Genomic DNA, 23,757 nt, shown 5'->3' with positions numbered 1-23,757 from the left:
TGAAGACCATAGAAGAGACCATTGGAAGAGACCAAAGATCCCTCTGCTCTGAACAGACAAGTCACGGGACTCTACCAAATATAGACAGAGGGTGGTGAAGACCACAGACTGCTGTATATAACCAAAGCCCGTCTACGGATACTTATTAGAAATTCTTTGATATAACATAGACAGTATGCGGTATATAAAGAGTGAAAACCCGGACACCTAGAGCCATCTAGCGGTACAGTTTAGTATTGTCTAGTATATTTGGTGACGTACATGATGTGTAAAGGCTGGGGTGGCCCTTACAGGTTTGATAAAACGGTAGGCTAACGTCACTTCAAAAAGCTTTCACTTTCTCCATATTTTTTACCTCAATTATTCTTCCTAAAGTTAAAGAAAAATGACTTTATTACAAGAACATACCATGTTGCTGATTTTCATAACAAAATGTTGTTATGGACTTTTTTCACACTGCTTTTGTGATGCAGCTCTGGGTTTGGTTTTGGTAGGACTTGATTATCTCTTATAATAGCTAATATTCCATAATAATAATAATGAATGTACTGATCAAATAAAAATAAAAAACTGTCTTACCCAAATTTTACAGGCTTCAATAATGACTTTAAATTATATTAAAGTCATTAAGTTTCTTTCAGAGTGTATTAATTAGAGATGCACCGATTGACCGGCCGGTGACCGGAATTGGCCGATTTTCACGTCATCGGCCATGACCGGCGACCTGCCGGTCAGACTGACATATGCCGATTTTATGCCGGTCAAATGCACTCGGGTGCCGCATGATTTACATCGCGCAACAGCAACATCACACGTGCATAGGCAGGGTTTTCGCTGTATGCATGTAGCAGCGGCGCACTGCCGCTCAATCAGCTGTTTATGAAATGTCATAAAGTCGTAATTATACACGGCTCGAACAGTCAGCCGCTCTCTCTCCCCTCTGAGGCTGAAAAACTGGAACATGAAAACCGCACTCACGCGGGTCCTGTGAAATATGACAGCTACAGTTTATCGGAAAATAGCGTTGGGCACACTGACTTTGATGAGTTTATCAGACCCCAGATGAGACAAGAAGCTAACGTTAGCAAACGCTGTGGTCTCTCTGCCTCGGACGCCCCGCTGACCGCTGGAGGAGACAAACAACAACAACAACAACAACAACAACAACAACAAAAAGAGAGACGCTGTATTCCTCCGACACGCTGTATTAACGTTACTGTTTAAAACGCTTTCCAGGTTAGTGGGGGTGCATACCGCTTAAAACCAACATTAAAAACATAGTAATCTTTAAAGAGTTTAGTTTTGTTGTTAAACTGTGTGTAAAATGAGCGGTGACGTTAAATCATGTGTTTCAGGTAACGGCACTCTAGGGTAGCCTACCGTCTATTTGCTGGATTGTTCCGAGGTAACCATCGGTAACTAACGTTAGCAGATAAGCCCGTTGACGGCAACGGTAGTGTTCACATTTATGCACAATGACACATAAAGCAAACTTGCTAGAAAAGGAACTACACGCTGTTTTCAGGTAACGTTACTATTGACGTTCAAACAGGCCTGTGTGTGTGTGTTTTGAGAAATATCTTTATACTGCATTAAGGCTATATTTATTTTATTTTTATTTGTTATTTTTATATTATTGTATTGCCATTACCTGTTTTCCCTGTTGTCATACATACAGAAGTTTAGTTTGGTAAATATATCACATTTGTTTAGTTGGATATTGGATGTGAAAAGAAGGAAATGGTTCTTCCATAACATTGCACTTTAGATGTGTGCTAATTTCCCACACCAGGAGTAATTTATATAGTTGTATTTTATAGCGATTATCTATTTAAAAAATGTTCTATGCAAAATGTAACATTTTCTATTAAAGAAAAGATAGAAAATAAATATTTGTGTGTGCTGTAAAGTGGTTAGAAAAAATGAAATCGGAATCAGCTAAAATCGGTATCAGCTGGCCTAACTCAAAGAAAATCGGAAATTGGAATCGGCCTAGAAAGTTGTAATCAGTGCATCTCTAGTATTAATTAAACATTAAACGCTAAGAAACTAGGCCTACATTGTCTTATATCTCAATGACTATAACTTTGATGGGTATGTTGTCTGGGTATGTTATTTGATCAGTGCCTTTTGTTTTTGAAGACTTTGACTCTCTTTCTTGTCTTTGACTCTCCACCTATGTTAAGTGATAACTTTCTGTTTATTATTGTATCTCCCAATTTGAATAGTATTTACATGTTCTTTGTGAAAATCAATGGTTGTTGTGATGAGTGTCGTTTCGTAAAGTATTTCCCATCATGTTTCCCTTTGAAAATTCAGAAATTTAGCCCACAAAAGTGCCAAGTTTACTAAAAAGCCTTAGCTGGACTCGGAGGTCTGTCTTGTCACATTAGAATTATCTTCATTTGCCGTTGCCCTTTGATAAAAAAAATCAAAAAATTCAAATCAATGAAAAAGCCTACACTTTCAAGCATGCACAGTGCACCAGATAACCTCAGAGAATCCATATTTAGTCATGCTTTTATGATAAGAAAACGTCAGAAATCTGCTTTTGAACATACACACACACACACACACACACACACACACACACACACACACACACACACACACACACACGCACACACACTTAGAGAGTATTTAGACTCAGTTCTCCTCAGTTTCCTTACAAAATCATTGTATCATATTGACCAAACACCTTTGTGGTTGATACATGAAATGCTGTTATGAGCTAGTTTGGAGGTTTCAGTAGCAAGTGCTACCAGATGTGGGATGTATAATTAGGTGATTTCATTAATTTTGTATAATGACAGACACCTTGCACATGAATTTAACTGACTTGAGAAACAAGTAAGCAGGGCACAGAGGTGATGCTCTCTGATTTTACAGCAAATCCGCTCTATCCCGCTTGCTACTCTGTGTTAATGTCAAGAAAGATTAACTGTTAAATGAATGGGATTAAAATGTAATTGAATCCACTTGACTGAATGGTGAACAAGTACACTCTGCCTCTCTTTAATCAGCAATAGTGATAAAAGCTCAGATATGTCAAAAAAAGAGGAGATAGAGGCTGGACTTTGTTCTTCCACATATGAGGCCATCCCTTTGTCTGGCTCAAAGTTCAGGGCACGCACACAGTTTCAGTATTGCCGCTGTGAGTGTGTTCCTTCAGTTTCTGAACTCTAACTGTTCGTGTGGAGTTGTCTGAGCTACAGAATGACCCGTTGGGCCCTTATTGCTCCCCTCCTGCTCCTGCTGGGCCTGTTCATCCACGGTGCAGTCAGTCAAGAGACTGAGGACCCAGCTGCAACACCACCAGCACCGGGCCAGGCCGCCGATGGCTCGCAGGCCGAGGACGAGAACGCAGAGTGGGGAATGAACTCCCTGCGAGGCGGCTTTGAGTCAGTCAGCGGATACTTTGACTCAATGCTAGAGTTCATGGGTGGACGTGATGGAGTGTGCCAATACCGCTGCCGATATGGTAAGTCACTTAAATGGATGAGTAGATATTAACGCAGTATAGCTTAAGGTTAGAATAATAATGATACTGATCAGCCAGTGGGGTCCACCATTGGTATTTTAATTTTGGATGCTTTTTAAAAAAAAATTTTTTTAATATGTTACAATTTCATCTTAATTGAAAGGAGGAAATGTATTGCAGTTTCCCTTTAGCATTGATAGCGGTGGAAAGGGTTAGGGTTAGACTAGGGTTGGGTGTCTTACGCCCCAGTTGATGCTGTTTTCACCCCCATTAACGACACAGTTCTTGGGGAGAATGCAAAATACTTCCTTCTTTTTGGAATCAAAACTTGTCAAATTTATAAATATTGATTATTACTGGCAAAAAGTATTTTGCCTTTTCTAACTAAAAAAATGCATATACAGTACAGAACATATATGGGTCAAAACCTTTTAATTGGCAGGCTTTTCACAATAAGAACACACTTTAGGTTAGACTCTCATCTGTTAACATTTGTTTTGCACTGTGGAGAAAGTAAAATCTTGCATCGGAATAGTGATTTTTGTAAATTCCGTCCTTAATATGCAGAAATTAATATGTTGAAATGAAGCAAATTCTCATTTAAATTAGATTTTTAAAATAAGTTGAAATATTCACATTATAAACTACTTCTACTTTGATTCATCCAAACATTTAGCATCATTATTACTATTAAAATACAAATAGAATATTAATGAAATCATTTCCCAGAACAGTTATCACACAGTATTAACAGTGTATGCAATGCACAATCTATCTCTGCATAAATGCTCCTGTGTTGTTCTTCGATACATTAGCATTAAGTATGGTTACTCACAGTATACTTATAGTATACTTATAGGATAATACATTCATATTACATCATAAACTCAGTGGTTATACGGTAGTCTGGACATTTCCTGTGTGGAACAAAAATGCAACGATGTAAACCCAATAAAAAAAAATACTCTGATACGTAACCCTTGAGAGAATGAACTTCTTCTTATCATCTTTGTTATCATTTGGAAGAGGGCCTGGAAATGGACTGTGACCCCAGCATTATAGGAGAGGTTTCATGTGTTGACTGGTGGTGAATATGTCTAATAACTTGTGAAAAGATATGAACCAAATAAGTAACCTTTGTTTCTCTATGTGCATACATGGATCTACTTTTGAACCCACATGGTTATAAAACCAGCCAGCACTGTCCCGCTGTGACATACATCTGATATTTTGCTTTGCTTCCCCTCTCAGGTAAAGCTCCTCTTCCTCGTCCTGGCTACCAGATGCCAGAACCTGATGGATGTACCTCCTACTTCTTTGGTCTTCCTATTCCAGACGGGGTATGCTTCTTCTGTCCATTCAGGGCAAATTCATGTGGATTGATCAAACTTGGAAATTTAGTTGATGCGGGTATAAAAAAAATTAATCTATATTCCTAAGGGACTGTACAAAAATGATTTGGGTTGGGAAAAGGGACAAAACTTATTTTGGACTTTTTTTAAATAGCAAGACCCCACTCAGAGTTCTAAATATTTGCTTTGGACCCTCCCTTTGACTTAAAACATTGCAACACCCTCTGCTCTATATCTCAACTTAGCCCCACTTGCAAGCTTATCATGTTAATGGATCAATGCTTCTTACACAATTAACAATTGCCAGAATTATGGAAATCATAACAAATGTTTATTGAACATTCCAGCTTCTGTCTATTTTTGAACTAAGTACTAAATGAACAGTTATTACCACTCACATTAAGTGAACAGGGGCACAGAGATTCTTAGCATTGTACTATTTTTGCTTCACCAATTAGCAGAACAGAATGGGTTGTGCTGAACTAGCATTATATTTTAGTCAAAGCGACTCTTGGCTAGTTAAATAATGGCCAGCTCCTTAAAGATCTAAGATTCATGTCTACTGTTTCTTAAGACTGACAGTATGATTCTACCAGCTACTGGTTTATTGTGAAGTGAAAAAATAAAAGTCCCAATGCAAAGACATGACTGTTGTGTCTCTGCATTATGTCAAAACACAGCTTTATGGACCATGGGACAAATATATTATTCCTAAAAAAAAGAGAGAAAAGTTTCTTAAAGGTCCCATGACATGCTGCTCTTTGGATGCTGTTATATAGACCTTAGTGGTCCCCTAATACTGTATCTGAAGTCTCTTTTATATAGACCTTAGTGGTCCCCTAATACTGTATCTGAAGTCACTTTTATATAGACCTTAGTGGTCCCCTAATACTGTATCTGAAGTCTCTTTTATATAGACCTTAGTGGTCCCCTAATACTGTATCTGAAGTCTCTTTTATATAGACCTTAGTGGTCCCCTAATACTGTATCTGAAGTCTCTTTTATATAGACCTTAGTGGTCCCCCTAATACTGTATCTGAAGTCTCTTTTATATAGACCTTAGTGGTCCCCTAATACTGTATCTGAAGTCTCTTTTTATATAGACCTTAGTGGTCCCCCTAATACTGTATCTGAAGTCTCTTTTATATAGACCTTAGTGGTCCCCTAATACTGTATCTGAAGTCTCTTTTATATAGACCTTAGTGGTCCCCTAATACTGTATCTGAAGTCTCTTTTATATAGACCTTAGTGGTCCCCCTAATACTGTATCTGAAGTCTCTTTTATATAGACCTTAGTGGTCCCCTAATACTGTATCTGAAGTCTCTTTAATATAGACCTTAGTGGTCCCCTAATACTGTATCTGAAGTCTCTTTTATATAGACCTTAGTGGTCCCCTAATACTGTATCTGAAGTCTCTTTTATATAGACCTTAGTGGTCCCCTAATACTGTGTCTGAAGTCTCTTTTATATAGACCTTAGTGGTCCCCTAATACTGTATCTGAAGTTTCTTTCCCGAAATTCAGCCTTGGTGCAGAATTACAGCCACTAGAGCCAGTCCCACAATGAGCTTTCCTTAGTACGTGCCATTTCTGTGTCTGTAGCTATTGAGGAGGAGAGGGGGGGGCAAGATGGAGGGTGGGGGGTATGGCCTTGACCAACTGCCACTTTGCTTGTTTGAAAGCCATGATGTCTCACTCTTTCTCATGTGTGGGCCAAATTTTCTGGGCGGGCAAAGCAGAGAAAGGGGAGGTAACCTTCGTCCTTATGACATCATAAGGAGCAAGATTCCAGATCAGCCCATCTGAGCTTTCATTTTCTCAAAGGCAGAGCAGGATACCCAGGGCTCGGTTTACACCTATCGCCATTTCTAGCCACTGGGGGACCATAGGCAGACTGGGGGAACTCGTATTAATGTTAAAAAACCTCATAAAGTGAAATTTTCATGCTATGGGACCTTTAAAGTAAATCTCGCAGGACAAAGGTGAAGAAGAAAATAAAACTAGGGGGAAAAGCAAATAATATTTGAACCCCCTGCCCCTAATAATTTGAATACAGTCCCTAAATATTCATAGAAGTCTACATTTGACCGAATAATGGAAACAGTTTTTAGTGTACAGCCAAAATAACCACCTGTAAACCCCCCACACTTGCATAGTAATCACCTCTGTTGTGTACCAGATGGACATGGGCATCCCTGCCATGACCAAGTGTTGCAATCAGCTGGACATGTGTTACGACACGTGCGGCTCCAACAAGTACCGCTGCGACTCCAAGTTCCGCTGGTGCCTCCACAGCATCTGCTCTGACCTCAAGAAGAGCCTTGGCTTTGTGTCAAAAGTTGAAGGTTAGTAATGTTTTTAACCTTTATTTCAAGGTGCAATAATGTATATATTCACAAGTAGTCTTTATACAATGTGCAATATGTCTCAAGTACAATATCATAACAATGTGTGTCTGTGTGCAATAACAATGGGAAAAATCTCAGGTGCAATAATGTCTATATTCATAAGTAGTTTTCGTCTCCGGTGCACTTTTGCAGTCATAACTTTATTAATCTACAGCTGTTTTGTCTTTATATTGTTCTCCTACTTTATATTTTAGTTTATATTTATATAGCTTTATATTTTTATTGTATTTTTTCATTTCTTATATTTTTGTAGAGCGGACTCGGTCTGGGGGCTGGTCGGTGTCATACTTGTAGTGTTTCCACTTTTCGGTCGAAGAGACAGCAAGAAGTTTTGGCAATATGGCTGTCTAGTCTGACATAGTGACTGTCATGAAAGAAAAAATTGCATAGTCTGATCCTGGTATAAGAGCATCACACAAAAATGTCAATGTACGGCCCTGCAAATGGCAATAAACATTGATTCTTTTCACTGAGCCGATCCCCATTTTTCAGCACCATTCTCTCTCAACTTCACCTTTAACAATTCAACAACTGCGACTATGGGCATGGCCTGGGTTGACTTGCATAAACCCATTATGTGACAGCTGAAAATGATGTCATGATGACCACTTGTGATACTTATCAGTAATCTTTAAAATGTCGTGCTTGAAATAAAAAAAAAACGTGGTCTTGGAAAAGTTTTCATTGTTATAAATGCGCGCTTAACGTAATATATAAAACCCTTTTGAAGAGATCCAAACGTCCTGAAACCAATCGCCTATTATTTAAATGAAAATAATTCTTGTGATCCCAGCAAATGATTACAATGCTCAAGTGCTTAAAACCTGTCAAGTAGGCCTACTGATAATTCAATGTACTATGAAATTAACTGTATGCGGAGTAAATCTCAGAAAATGTCAAACAATACCTTCTTTTGTGCATACTCTGAACACGTGAAGGTCTGCAGAGAGAATTATGTTTTATTTGGGAAAAGCATGTGGTCCAAAAAAGCCACAGAAATTACTGACCAACAACGTCCATATCCTGTCCACACAGTTCATTTATGTGTAAATGTTATTTGGGGTCTGTAGACTGTTAAAAACTAATTGCTCTGCTCTAAAGAACTACTGCTCTGTACTGACTGCCATTCCTGTTTTTGTCACTTTCTCTCCTCAGCATGTGAAACGGTAGCAGACACCTTGTTCAACACAGTGTGGACTCTGGGCTGCAGACCCTACATGAACGGCCAGAGAGCAGCATGCTTCTGTCAGGGAGAGGAGAAAGATGAACTTTAGATTCAAGCGCGAACCACTCTCCTATTTATAACAGTATCAACTACAGCAACACATCAGAAGATGTGAGTCATGGTGTTGCAAATACTTTTTTGTTCTGGGTTATTGTTATAAGTTATTGTTCTGGGTTTGTTCAAAGTCATTATTTGTACTTTGCAGCAAAATTTAGATGTTGTTGTTGAAAGTTCACTTGAGCTGCAAGCCCACATATATATATATATACACATTATATATATACACATATATATATATATATATACATATATATATATATATACACATATACATATATATACACATTATATATATACATATATATATATATGGTTTGATTGTAGAGGTGCATCACTGTTGTCTGTTGTGTTGGTATTAGAACCAATACTGTTGGAAAAGGCCTATTGTGCTTCATACTTTAGGTGTGTTATCATGTCCTACTTAGTCTACTGTATGAATAAATGTTATTGACACATACGTGAATGTGATCGTTTCATTTCATTGTATACTACTGACCGTATTCTTTACCCAGAAGTCCTCCGATCAGTATATTTCATTAGCCAATCAACTTAGAGTGCTTAAAAAATAATATTTATCCTACAAAAACAAGGTTGGAATGAATAATAAATGGAGAGAATACTATGCTATTATTACCAACAGTGGACATGTTAGTCATGTCCTCACTGTTTATTCTGAGAATTTGGGGGGAGTTTACATTCAACATTATGACAAATTACTGTTGTAGTAACTGCAGCTATTGATTGTCAGGTGAATTGAACAGCTAATGAGGTATCTAAATAATAATATATACATTTTATGTACTGGGTCCAAATCTTAACTAAAGCTCTAAACGGGGAACAAAAATGGTGAAAAAAGGAAAGGCTGCATTGACTCTAAGGGGTTTATTAAGTGTTCATCTTCTGTACACTGACAATTTTACAGCTAAATAAACATTTTGTCAGACGTAGCTTGTTTTTAGCAGTTCTTTGTTTGCCTAAGCCATAAACTGTAATTATAAGGTCTAAGCTCTAGTTTCAGCTCATGTGTTAACAAGCTAATGTTTACAGTGTTGACCTGGTCAGAATCAAAGAGTATACTCCACCAATCTAGTATTGGTCCTACAACATTGTCGTACTCGCAATAGACAGTACACAGTGGTGGTGGCATGGTGGGCCAGGGGATAGCACTGTGCTCACTGCAAGAAGGTTCTGGGTTCAAATCCCGGGCCTTTCTGTGTGGAGTTTGCATGTAATCCCCGTGTGTGTGTGGGTTATGTAGATTAGGTTGTCCAATTAGTGCCCTTCATCAAGGCACTGGCTCAGATCTGGAGTTGGTCCCCCGGCGCTGTAAACGGCTGCCCACTGCTCCCTTGAGGGATGGGTTAAAATGCAGAAAATGAATTTCGCTACATGTATGTGTATGTGAGTACCTTTAAAAACTGACATGTTGGTGGCAGTAGAACAAAAGTCAGGGGATCATTAGGTCATTACGATCCATCCGCTAATGGGTAATTATTCTAAAATGAACAATACTAAATTCAAACTATCTTTTGTCAAACATTGAACATGACTATGGTAAAAGTGAGTGTTTGTGTCAACAGCATACATGTCCATTCTTTTAGGACTTTGCTCAGTATGGGTACATCCATTGGTGGGTAAATGCAAAATACGACTTGGCCATTTTCAGAAATAAACCAGAATTACCGCCTCACGTGTATTCCTCCGCCAGCAGTTTACATCCATGTCTGTCCAACTGTGTTGTAGTTTAGGTAGTCAGAGACCACTCAAACCAAGACCAAGTCATCACCAAGACCAGAGTGTATCAAGACTGAGACAAGACCAAGACTTTGGGGGGTTGAGACAGAGTCGAGACCAAGACTTTGGGGGGTTGAGACTGAGACGAGACCAAGACTGTGAGGAGTTGAGACCGAGTCAAGACCAAGACTTTGAGGGGTTGAGACCGAGACAAGACCAAGACTTTGGGGGGGTTGAGATGGAGTCAAGACCAAGACTTTGAGGGGTTGAGACGGTGTCAAGACCAAGACTTTGGGGGGTTGAGACCGAGTCGAGACCAAGACTTTAAGGGGTTGAGACCAAACGAGACCAAGACTTTGAGGGGTTGAGACCGAGTCGAGACCAAAACTTTGGGGGGTTGAGACCGAGTCGAGACCAAGACTTTGAGGGATTGAGACCGAGACGAGACCAAGACTTTGAGGGGTTGAGACGGTGTCAAGACCAAGACTTTGGGGGGTTGAGACCGAGTCGAGACCAAGACTTTAAGGGGTTGAGACCAAACGAGACCAAGACCAGACCAGTGCGAGTCCCACACTGTATCACACGATGAGATGTGGAAAACGCGAACCATAGGCACTCCTCAAATCTGAAAGATCCACATTCCCATAAAAAACACCCACAGAAAACTCCTTATAGTTTAGGTAGCCTGATTGTATTACCGACAATTTGGCTGACATCTCCCAGATAGCCAGAGTTTCTTCTCCTGTCTCCCTTTTTATTCACTTTCTCAGGAGTGCTTGGGGAGACAGTAACACATTTAAAGTTAGAATTGAGTCGTTATTTAAGTCAGGTATTTAAAATTGTATGTATGGTATTTTTATGCATATGTTGTGAATGTTTTATGTGGACCCCAGGAAGAGTAGCTGCTACATTGTCAGCAGCTAATGGGGATCCAAATAAAAGATTAAGAAGATAAAGTTATTGCAATTGAAGCAGGAAGTTTTACATCCAATCACAGTTATTATTACACATAAATCAGACAATGCACAGGCAGTTAAGGGGTTTCCCTGCAGTTGTGGTCTTGACCGGTCTTGATATAAAATCCAGTCCTCTTCATCGTTCTAAAAATGCGGTCGTTCCGAGACCTTCAAAAAGACCGATCTTAAGTTCAACACTAATGTCCAGACTCATATCGTAGTAGTCTATATGTAGTGAATTTAATAAAATGTTCATTGTTATTATTAATACTATTTATTGTAAAAATATGCTTCCAGTGAATAATTTCCAGTGAGAAACATGGTGTTTACACACAGTATGGTGAAGCAGCTTTCTGTCGTTATGCACCAAAGGTTTGGAACAAACTCCCATCACAATTAAGACAAGCAACGTTTGCTGATAATTGTAAGAAACAACTATATTTTAATGATTTTGCCTAAATTTAAATCTGCCTTGTCCTAACACCATTGCTATTATTTAATATTTCTTTTATATTCTCAATCGCTTTAGGGTTCTTTTTTTAATCTTAGAACAATTTTTTATCATTATAAACTTTTAGTATGATCCTATTTCGGGAGTTGTTTCCCATCAGAGTCGATGGTCTGAAGATGGAGGATGCCGTTTGCTGTGCAGACAGTGAAGCCCCTTGAGGCACATTTTTGTGACTTGTGATATAGGGATACATTAATACAATTGATGTAGATGTATCCATGAGAACAATGCACATTAATCAACATTTCTTGCAAAATCAATTAAAAAAATTGTTTAAAAAGTCCTGTAAATGTAAAAGGCTAATTTTCAATTGTTGTCCTAGTGACCTAGCATGCATGTCTTTATGGTGGGAGGTTCTCTTAATACATCCATGGAGGAAACCCAGGCAAACAGGGGGAGAAAATGCAAACTCCACACAGAAAGGCCTGGACCAGGGATCGAACTCTGCAGGGCCTATTTGCTGTGAAGCAGCAGTGCTAACCACTGAGCCATCGTGCCGCGTTGACTTGACTTTGTTAAAGAACAATTCCGGCGCAAAATGAACCTAGGGGTTAATAACAGATGTGTACCCACTCGATCGCTCTCTGGAACATGTTTTCTTGCTAATCAAATGTGTTTTTAGCTTGAAAGAAGCTAGCGCGGACCACGGATTAGCTTACAACGCTAGTATTCGGGGCACAGGGAAAGTAAAAACAAATCGCTATTTTGTACCACTAAAAAGGCTCAAAATATCACCAAACTTCAACGGTAGCATAATGAGGGTCCCTAAATGTTAACCGAAGCATTGAGAACTTTGTAAGTGTACAGACAGTTTAATGAAAAGATAGATTATAAAGACACTCGCGTTCATGTTTACATGCAGCCGCCATCTTGAAAACCAGTCATGACTTACAGCTGGCGATGCAAACTAAAATCAAAAGCAATTTGCTCAATATATCTGAAATAATCGCACCGATGCAAAACATAACTTGTCTAGTGTACTTACTCAGTGGATAACTCTCCATCTGGTGCCTCCGGTCTGGGTCGCCGTCATCAATTTATTTTCGGGACATGGAAAAAAGTTTCAAGTACAGCCCTGTTTATCAGAGAGGGGAAATCTTCAGACCGTACAAAACACTGCGTCTCTTGGGTGTCGCGATGCAACAGGTCCCACTCCGTGCAACACAGACACTCCTGTTCAGTGGCCATAGCTTCACAATGTCCATAGGTACACCACCTGTTTCCCGAAGTACGAGGCTACCGGTAGCTCTCTCTCTCGTAGCCCTTTCACGGAGCTCCCGCAGCTCTTCGTTCAATAAACTGTCTGTACACTTACAAAGTTCTCAATGCTTCGGTTAACATTTAAGGACCCTCATTATGCTACCGTTGAAGTTTGGTGATATTTTGAGCCTTTTTAGTGGTATAAAAATAGCGATTTGTTTTTACTTTCCCTGTGCCCCGAATACTAGCGTTGTAAGCTAATCAGCGGTCGACGCTAGCTTCTTTCAAGCTACAGAGAGCGATTGAGTGGGTACACATCTGTTATTAACCCCTAGGTTCGTTTTGCGCTGGAATTGTCCTTTAAGTTTTGTTGTTGTTCTGCTTTATTTCTGTCAGTGTGTAAGTTCATTGGGAGAAACAAAAACAGATAAATTCCTTGTATGTGTTCACATGCTCGGCCAATAAAGTGGATTCTGATAGAAAACACAGTTTCAGTCAATTTTGAACTTTTGGCCACCAAAATCTAATCAGTTTATCCCTTAAGGTGTTCCTGAGATATCATGTTCAGGAAAATGGAAAGAACCGGAAAACATAAGGATATAAATATATATTACAAACTACGACAAAGCCTGCAAAACATATTTTGTTTAATCAAATTCATACAGCACCAAGAGAAAAACGGCGGTATAGAAAGAGAGTTACAAAGTAGTGATATTCACAGAAATGTAGTCCTGAAATGGTTAAAACCGGTCCTAACACAGACTAGCAATTAAAGTGACTATATGTAACTTTCAAAATGTAAATATGAAATTGTGTATTTTTCCATCCGATGATCATAAATGACCTGTAACAGGAAAAGAATGCTATTTTTATATAGTTTTCACAGATTTCGGCGTAACACCAGAAAAGCCTGCGTTAGTGAGTATCCAGCCATGTAAAAGGTTGCAGGAGATTTCTTTATATAGGCCTAATTTTATTCTAATTTTGTTTTAGAAGTTATCTACTGTAGTTATGGCTGATACTGGGGCAGTACCATCACAGAAAAGAAGGAAATTAAACGAAGAACAACTAGAAGCTAAAAGAATGAGTGAAAGACAACGGGCGAAAGTCGGGCTTTCAACAGATGGAGACAATTACGGGATTGTAAATGATTCAAAAACGTCCCAGAATTGTCCCTCAGGTATGTAATATGTCTATTTCATTCATAAAATAACTTTACAATGTGCGATGTTACCTGATTTAGCTCACGGTACATCTAGGCTAAGTATGCAACACTTGAAATGCAATGATGCATCTGTAACATATTCTCTTTTCTCTCTTTTCTGACCTCCTGGTAATGCTAACTCAGTAATCTACTGTAGGCAATAAAGCACCATAAAAGACCTTTAGGACAGCAGGAGTGGTAAAAACACTACCGCTGTTGTCCAAAGCAGCCGCTAGAATCAACACAAACTGAAAGTTACATATAGCCACTTTTAAAGTGATGGTTCAGTGTAATTTCACCCTAGGCTGCTTTGCACCTTGACCTCGAGCCAAAGAACCCCCCATAAGCTTTTTTCCCTTGTTGTAACGTTGGTCGAGTTAGCGTTATCAGCTGGTTAGCTTAGTGCAGGTGCTAATGGATCCACGTTTGTATCTCGTAAATTACCCCACTAATAATGCCTGGAATGATACTAAACTTCTACACTAGTACAAATAGTTTCTGTACTTATAAAACGAGGCATTAGAAAGTGTGTAACTACACCAGAAGTATATTTAAATAACACTTGCCTGATGGATACTCCTCTCGGCTGCTACTGCGCGATAGCGCCGATAGCAACATATTGTACCTATTTGTACTACTGTAGAAGTTTGGTATCATTCTGGGCATTATTAGTGGGGTAATTTACACACAAAATTGACACATACAAACGTGGATCCATCAGCGCCTGCACTAAGCTAACCAGCTGATAACACTAACTCGACCAATGTTATAACAAGGGAAAAATGCTTATGGGGGGTTGTTTGGCTCGAGGTCAAGGTGCAAAGCAGCCTAGGGTGAAATTACTCCGAACCATCACTTTAAAAGGTGCACTATGTGTTCCTGCATGACGTTACTTCTGTTGACGTTCCAAGTAAATTTCAAACAAAACAGAGCAAGCTCGCCCCTCCTCCCATGTTTCCGTAACTGTCATGACTGACTAACTGTCAGTAACCCCCACCCCTTCCCCCAACCATCTTGTCGGTGATTGGCTGGAACATGGTTTGTTGTATTTTGGTGCCTGTCCTGTCCCCCTAGTGTTTGTTTGACGTGTACACCCCCTGTGTTGTCTCCCGAGACCGGGCTTTTTCACAGTGTATTCAGGGGGCAGGCAGCTAGCGGATCAAGGAGCGATGCCTACAATTTGAGATAAAAATGAAATTCTGCTGAAACCATGCAGGAACTCACAGTGCACCTTTAATGAAACAAAAATATTATTTTAAGGAAGACATCATTTACTTCCAGTTCGATGATGATTCAGTACAAATCTGAAAATGTGACTCCAATACTGAATGGTTGAATGAATAAATGAATGTTGAACATGATCAGGTCCAAATGGTCTGTCGGGGCTCACGGCAGGTTCAAAGTATCGGACAGTCGCAACACTCCACAGATCTACGGAAAAAGGAGAAAAAAATGATAACCACGCAAGACCAAACGACAGTTACTCAATGCTGCTGGACAAATTTCCATTTAAATCATCATGCAGCTTATGAAGACTTTAGGGCTGTACCGAATACAATTTTTTGAGCTTCGAAGCTTCGGTGCTTTTCAACAGTAATATTATTAATATATTCAAAGCTTAGCTGGCGCCAGCAGCGACGGGGGAAACCAACCGCACCTGAAGGCAGCTTTATTTCACGGAAAATGAGAGAACAAAAAGAGACGAAGCGAGAGTTGAAGCGACTGCTTTGTTGTTGCAGGACACAAAATCCTGGCCAGTTCAGTGCATGTCTTTCGTATTTTAACCTCATAGTGTTTACATTTGTATTGCAGCTGCGACAGAGGCAGTGATGTTGGACAGCGATATGGACTGGTGAGTCTGATAGCCGCCGATTAACGGTACATGATTGTCCACAGCAGGTTGATGTTGGGTTGCTTTTCTCCTAAAGTTAAACCGGACTCAACTTTCGGCCGCAGGCATTCAAAACAAAACGGAAAGACCTGCGTTTTTGCCAGACTGTCTGAAGCCCGACGCAGTGTGTGTAAATGAATGCTCAGCCAGCCAGCGCCTCACTGTATTGGCATGATGCACGGCCGTACCTATGTTTACCTTTATCAAATTGCCTGAAAACGACACCAGGCTGCTACAGTATAACCATACAGACCTCTACACATATCAGACTGCTCGCTTCCAGCACACATTTACCCAGATTTTCCACTAGGCACTTCTCTGCTGTGCTCTGGCTGCGTCTTGCCTGCCTGACTCGCAGATTTTATTGTCTCTACTTTGTATTTTACAGAACAATCACGTTTCTGAAGCTAGTATCTACCTTCCACTCCACGCGCTCATGTTCTTAAACTCCATGTCTTCTCTTTTCTGGCGTCCTTATAAAAAAGATCGGTGATGTCTATTATGTTTTTCCACCTCCAAGATGAATCTCTCGTTCAAAACTTTAAATTTGTTTAAAAAAGTAATGAATGAATAAATATTTTTAACTGAAAGAGACTTTTTATTGTTAATCGCAATTAATTGTACAGCAGAATTTGGAATTGTTAGTGCTCTAGCAATATGATTTCAGTAAGGAAGAGATAGATATTCTGGGATGTTCTGTGCACTGGAATGTGTTTTACCCCTAAAATGGAGCATAATATAACTAAACATATAATAATACATATCATCATATATGGGTACTGGTAAATTATTAGTTAATAGAGTAGAAAATTAGAACATGTTAAACATTTCATTTTAAGACTGCCAAGACTGCAAAATGAGTGGGAACATCTATCAAGCTTTCAATTATTTAATGAACACACACACACACACACACACACACACACACACACACACACACGTCAGTATTCTCACACTTTAGTTTACTTACTTTAATCAATCTGAGGGGTCAGGAAGATGGCTGGCTGTGGCACTTTTTGCTTCACCTTCTGGTTAAATAATTCAAGCTTGAAATTAAAGAAATATAGAAATTATTGTGACATTTCTTCTGTAGCAGGGGCGGCTTACGCTTCATAACACAAATGGTGATAAACAATCACAGGATAAATGAGTTCAGTCTCATGTACTATGCAGGTACAACCATGAGGAAATATTGATAATGTTTAAAAAAAAATCCCCTGTCTGAAAATGTTGAGAAGTCCTAAAGATTCCTGGGCCTGTATTTATCTCAGAATCATTTAGAGTAGAGGAGTTATTTACAAAACGTCACTGACTTTCAGCAAGACGACGTGTGACATCACTGTTGTACACTTTCAGAAGCAACGTTGAAACTATGATCATGTGCTACCGTAATTTTCTGACAGCTGAAATTTGAATTATTAACGGAAATATCTGAAATGCAGAACTCTTTTGTGTATAGTAGGGCTGCAACCAAGGATGATTTTCATTATCTAGTAATCTGCCGATTACTTTCTAGATTAATCGTCGGTCTATAAAATGTCAGAAAGCAGTTTAAAAAAAGAAAGAAAAGAGAGGCCATCCCAGTTTTGTCAAAGTCCGAGGTGATGTCTTTAAATGCCTTGCTTTGTCCAAAAGATATTCAGTTTTATATATATATATATATATATATATATATATATATATATATATATATAAAAAATATAAAAACAGAAAAAATTATATATATATATATAAAAACAGAAAAAAGGATATCTCCATATTTCTGAGGCTGAAAACAGCTTTTTCTGCCATTTCTGCATGAAAAATTACTTTAACGATTAATCAATCAACAATTATTTAGGTTATGAATCCAATAATATGATGCCAACATTTTTAAATGGCTTACTGTAACTCTAATAGAAACCAAAAATACATATGCATGTAACACTGGCAACAGCCATTCACATGAGTTTGACATAAATGTAAATATCTTAGTTTACAATTTTTTTGTCTACGTTGATTGGGACCTGATCCACAAATGAATTGGATCACTTGGGCTCATGGCTCAACTTTTCAGCAAACTTAATTGAAATCCATCTAACAATCCTGCTAACAATCGTACGGACTAATGGGACAAAACCTCGCTAACCTAACCTCCTAAAATGAGATGGATTAGGAAGCCGATAAAGCCAAGACTCCACCAACCGTTTTCCTCAGGTTCGCCTTAATTTCCGTCTCTGTTGGCGGCCGTTTTTCCTCTTCCGACAGCTCGGCTTCCGACTCATCTTCATCGAGCTGCAGAGCCTCTTCCACCGAATTTGCACTCTGTTTCTCTTGTTTTGCTGCAAGTTTCTGTGCATTTCGAAGCAGTTTTTTCCTCGCCCAGCGTTTACGTCTGCTCTTCAACTTCGATTCCGCGGTCCCCCTTCGCATTTTGCCTGATGTGAGTTGCTTTAAATTGCTCTCGGTGGTCTTAGTCTTGATGACCTGCAGGCAGCGAGGGCCAGAAACGGAACCGCTTTGGCCTTCGCTCTGAGACAGGTCTGGATTCACAAACCAGTTCATGTCTTCCAGGGATCGGCGATGAGGGTAAACCACGTTCGGTGCCACGACGGAGCCAGGAAAGGGACAGTAGGTGTTTAGTGGATAAGGACCCTCGCTGGGATAAAGGGAGGGAGGAATGGCATCCTGAGTATGTGTCCAGTAAGAGTCTGTAGCAGCGCTGTAAGTGCCGCTGTGGTAAGCAGTGTACTCGGAGTCCTGGGACAAACCGTAGGCTGAAAATTCTGAAAAAGCACTAGGGTGGGGCTGGGGATACGTTGGGTTTGGTGGATATGGATGTTGATAAGTAGAGATTTCTTTGAGGTATTTTCCGTCTCGGTCTTCGTCCCTGCACCTCTGTGCTTCTCTTCTGTCCCGGTTATGGTCTTGGCGTGTCGGTCCGTCTCTGCTTTTTTCTCTCGAGTGGCTGCGTTCAGACCTTCGCTTGGAGTCTTTGCTGTGGGAGCACCGACGGCGAGAGGGGCTGGGACTAAAGGTTCTAGACCTAGTGGACCTGGAAGAGGAGGAAGAAGAGGAGGAGTGACTGTAATGCCTTTGGGAGCCCCTCTGCTGACTTGCCTGCTCCGCTCTGCGGTCAGCCCTTCTGTCGCCATGCTTCTTACCGTACAGCCTCTCCTGAGTCCGGTCTGCTAGTTTGCTCATCTCTTCCATTTCCAGGCTCAGCCCCAGGGTTTTAAGAATGTTCTGGAGCTGTGCGCTCTGCTCATCCACCTTTGGTTTTTCTTCTTCATTCTTCTTCTTGTTCTTCCCTGCCGAGGGAGACCTGGATCGACTATTTGCTTCTTCTCGGTCATCCTTCTCTCCATCATCAGGTAGGGTCTCATTGAGGGATCTCTCTTGACTGGGCGGGTCAGTCTTCCTCTCTCCGCTGTTGGTCCGACTGTGGCCTGGCGACGACACGCCGCTATTCGATCGCTGGCTCTCGCTCCCGAAGGCTGGGTCGGACTTGTTCTCCGCAGCAGCGGGGTGAATGTTCAGGAGCTCCTCGCCTAAAGGAAGGTCCTCGCTGTCATTGGTGACAATCCTGCTGAGGAAGTCGAAATCCACGCCTTTGTTAAGCACGCTGAGGAAGAGCTGGAAACCCTCGTTGGCGCCGTTCTCTTGCTTGGCTGGGGAAGTATCGTGTCGGATCGGAGGAGACGGTGGGACGTCAGTGGCCTGGGAAAGGGGAAGATACACAGACACATTGCTTGTTGTTAAAACATAAATTTGTAATATCAAGAACTTATTGCAACCGGACAAGTTTTTTCATACTTGCTACTTTCTTTACTTGGGAGTACCAAAAGACAAAATTACTGTCAGGAGAAAGGCATCAACTCCTGAAAGCCTTCTTCTATCCACTTCACTTACATTCACTTCATTGCTACTAGAGATGTTCCGATACCAGTATCGGAAAAGCCTCCGATACCGCCTAAAATGCTGGTATCGGAAAGTACTGGAGTTTATGCACCGATCCGATACCACGTAATAAAGCCCCTATAATAAAGTAAAACATTACTGTTAAAACATAGTAAAATATATGTATTTTTTTAAACACACTGGTATCAGATTTGGATTTTGGAGGCCAACACTGATATGAATATTTGAGAGTCTGATAATGATATCAGGGCTTTAAGTTAAGGGTGCCACGGGGACGCAAAATAAATTGATCAGAGACAATTAAAAATACATTTTGGGGTGAACCACACACACACACACACACACACTACAAGGCCCTCCTTCTTGTATCAGGTTAGTGCAAAAATGCCAACTCATTTCCTGGGTTTTTGGAGTCATTCCTGCAGCACGCTATTATCTCAACGGTATATGTTTAAAGTATAAAAACATGGTAAAACGTTAAACCATGTCTGTCAAATCCCATCATTTTTCCTGGGTTTTACTTGAAAAAGATCCTGTAATTTCATGGGTAGATAGTAGTAACGGACCACAGTTGAGCCGTGGTCCGTACAGATCAATTGTAAAGTTTAACCACAATACTGTTACATAAAGTAGGCTGATAAATCGCTATGGAGGGTTGCCTTGAAAAGAAACAGGCAATGCAATTTTATGTTCACGTGAATGGCGCATGTTAAAATCCAGTACTAATATGGCACCGATGCCTAAACGACCGGTATCCACCGGACGGAATAGCAACGTGGATTTCGGTGCCACTTAAACACCTGCTCCGAAATAAACGTGTTTTTAGTGCTGATCTGAAAATGTATCTGATCCGTGACTTCAAACCGTGATCCAATCCGAACCGTGAGTTTGGAATCCTAGTGGATAGGTATTTGAGGAGACAAAATACTAATTTCATATGGGATTTTGTGTTTTCTCTTATTTACGTTTTCATTTATTTATTGTATACATTTATTTTTAGTTGTATTTATGTGATTATTAATAATGAAAAATATTAATATAGTGTGAATGTGATGGCTATTTTCTACAAAGTAGGTGGCTCAAAAATATTACAAACCTCTCTGCTTGCTGGCAAAACACAGGGCTCACTACATCTGTGCTTCATGAGTGCCTTCACTCTGAGCTTCAGGGGATGGTCGTCCTGCAGCAGACCATCTCTGCTCAGCCTGGATGAGTTCATTCTCTCTCTGGGAGACCGCACCTGAAAAACAAGGAGGCAATGCAGTAAACACTAGGGCTGCACGATATGAGGATAATATCTAATTGCGATTATTTGAACTGCTATTGCGATATGATTCACGATATTGGAGGTTACGATCATTTTTGCATCATCATTTTTTTGTATCTCGCATTGCCAGACCTTCCTCCACAGCGCTGCGAAGGAGGGTCTGCACAGGGTCCACACAGCATTCCGGGATGGGATAAAAACGTGCTCTGGTTTATTGGCATTTCTTTAAACCAATCACAGTCGACTTGGGCGGCGCTAAGTGCCGGACAGAGTGACGGTGCCGCTGCAAAATAGCCTCTGTAAGGAACTTGTTTTGGTGGAACATGTGTACTTTCAAAGGTTGTTTTAGTCGTGCAACAGAAAACTCAGACTGGACAGATAGTCTAGCTAGCTGTCTGGATTTACCCTGCAGAGATCTGAGGAGCAGTTAACCATAGTCCTCAGAAATCCACCGGAGTTTAGAATGCCAACACAAAGAAAGAGGAAGGTAATGGACATCCGGTCAAAATGAGGGACATCCGGCAGAATTTCATGCGGCACCTCAACAATCCCGGAAGTGGAACGATGTGGATATAGACTACATTTATAGCAACTCAAAAAAGCACCTAAAATATGATGTGACAATCGTATTACTGAGCTCTCCCAGACATTTCAATTGTAAACAAACTATTCTTTTTAATAAAAAGAATAAATATGAAGTGGGAATCTAAAATAAAGAGGCATCTTCCAGATAATATGTATTGCCAGTTGGGCACCTGAACAATCCCAGAAGTGGAACGTCATCGATATAGACTACATTTACATTGATAAATATTTTAAAAATAATGTTTTTTAGCGAGGAACTGTACCAAACAAAGATTTGTTTTCTCTAGTCTGTAGGATACGATGTTTTGGCTGGGACATCTCTGCAGCACCACGATATTCAATTCAGAATGGTTTGACACATATTTGGCCTTAAACAAATCTTGCGGCCCCACTGCGATTTGGATATTGCACTAGTCCGTATTGCGATTACAATAACATTGTGATTAATTGTGCAGCTCTAGTAAACAGTATATCTGGAAAGCAGTGGGCCTCTGCATGCTGATTGATAAACAAATCTGATCAATCAATCACTCACTCACCTTTGACAGGAAACCGGCAGGATGTCGCTGCTGCAAAATGGCATTCACCCTGTCTTTAAGAGTTGCACCATTGCATGCAGATGATTGTTCATTACAGGAAAAGTCTGAAGGTGTGGTCTTCTTCACAAGCGGTTCAACAGATTTCAGAGCAATAGCAGCTTTCTTAAGTAGTATCCGCTCCTCTATCTCTCTAAGCTCTTTCCGCTTTCTCGCCAGCTCTGGATCCTCTTCCTCCAGTTCAAGTGGCGCTCCATCTGGGTCCTCGACATCTGACTCCTTTATGTATAAGTTAAGCGAGAGAGGAGGACTGACTCCCTCCCATCCCATGCTGCTTTGCCGAGCATCACAAGTGTGCCTCGAGTATTCGCAGTAAGTGTCCCTCTCGTTATTAGTTCTTGGGGCATTCTCCATGCTGTTATTAACATAATTCTGGTGATTTGGGTCCAGATTTTTCTGGACTGTCCGAAGAATAGCGTCCCAGTCGACTGGATTCATCCTTCAGCCAGTCTCTCTCTATTACGGTTTATGCAGTCAGTACACTCTGTAAAGTAGAAACAATGTGGAGAAATTGCTAGATAGATTAGAACAGACCGGTATGCAGACTGTTACTTTACTGACAGCACAGTAACGTCAACCTTATTTAATGGATAATGTCCAACTGCCTTTTGGAGAAGCCCCACCTCGCGCGTCTGTTGACATATTTCCAGTACCAAATACTTTAACTTGGCTCACATATTGACTTCTTTTGAGGAAAGACTAAGCCTAGCATTTGATAACCTAACCCTTTTGGCACTGTAAGATGATGTCATGTTATTTGGCAAATTAAAGGTCAAACAAACAGCGAAGGCTAGCGTTAAATGCTGTTTTCAGATAGCTTAGCATGGCAGCTAACGTTAACAGACTGTTTACGTAGCTAGCTAGCTACGTTACTACAGCGGCTGAAACTAATGTTACCTCTTCTTCTGTCGCATCGCGGGACAACTGTTTATATTCTGTTATCTCGGAAATTAAGTTCTAGAACAGCGAAATGCCAAACCTGAGCTTTAATAAGCTTCAGCAAAAGGCAAGGACAACCGTTGATGTTAGAAAAATAGCTTGAACTAAGGAATTTGGGCCAAGTATGCTTTCACTGCTTTGGTGGTGTTGAAAAGTGGATATTGACAGCGCCAGCTGTTGGACGGAGTACCAACACCGAAGTAATACTCAAATATTTCTCTCTGAAATGTAGCGGAGTAGAAGTAGAAAAGAAAAGACTCAAGTAAAGTACTTTACTTGGGTCTTTTCTTTTCTACTTGTACTGTACAAGCACCTCAAATTTGTACTTAAGTACAGTAGTTGCTGATCAGCATTAGTTAACACTGTTAATTCACAGTTAACGTTACTTCATACATTCAACCAGTGGTGGAATGTAGCCCAAGTACATTCACTCAAGTACTGTACTTAA

At 40.2% G+C, this 23,757-nt stretch overlaps 2 protein-coding genes across 3 annotated transcripts; one reads left to right on the top strand and one right to left on the bottom strand.

Moving 5' to 3' along the window:
* Nucleotides 1-15: 15 nt before the first annotated feature.
* On the top strand, nt 16-8,727 carry LOC144527429 (group XIIB secretory phospholipase A2-like protein). The gene is made up of 5 exons (XM_078265440.1): nt 16-306; nt 3,201-3,481; nt 4,733-4,821; nt 7,013-7,178; nt 8,397-8,727. The coding sequence occupies exons 2-5, from the start codon at nt 3,217-3,219 to the stop codon at nt 8,513-8,515; spliced, it is 639 nt and encodes a 212-aa protein (XP_078121566.1). The 5' UTR covers nt 16-306; nt 3,201-3,216; the 3' UTR covers nt 8,516-8,727.
* A 6,617-nt stretch (nt 8,728-15,344) lies between these two features.
* On the bottom strand, nt 15,345-23,467 carry LOC144527384 (uncharacterized). 2 transcript variants are annotated; one of them, XM_078265353.1, is made up of 6 exons: nt 23,268-23,467; nt 22,314-22,854; nt 21,019-21,162; nt 18,207-19,721; nt 16,993-17,068; nt 15,345-15,562 (listed from the first exon to the last, which is right to left on the bottom strand). In XM_078265353.1, exons 2-5 carry the CDS (start codon nt 22,806-22,808, stop codon nt 16,994-16,996), a joined length of 2,229 nt encoding a protein of 742 aa, XP_078121479.1. In that variant the 5' UTR covers nt 22,809-22,854; nt 23,268-23,467; the 3' UTR covers nt 15,345-15,562; nt 16,993. The 2 variants fall into 2 exon arrangements, with proteins under 2 accessions (XP_078121479.1, XP_078121486.1); XM_078265360.1 differs by having other exon boundaries at nt 23,350-23,462.
* Nucleotides 23,468-23,757: the final 290 nt, after the last annotated feature.

Source organism: Sander vitreus, chromosome 2, assembly GCF_031162955.1.
Source record: "Sander vitreus isolate 19-12246 chromosome 2, sanVit1, whole genome shotgun sequence".
NCBI classification, from domain to species: Eukaryota; Metazoa; Chordata; class Actinopteri; order Perciformes; family Percidae; genus Sander; species Sander vitreus.
Note: the sequence above shows the minus strand (reverse complement) of the source record. Positions and strands in the feature narration are given on the sequence as shown.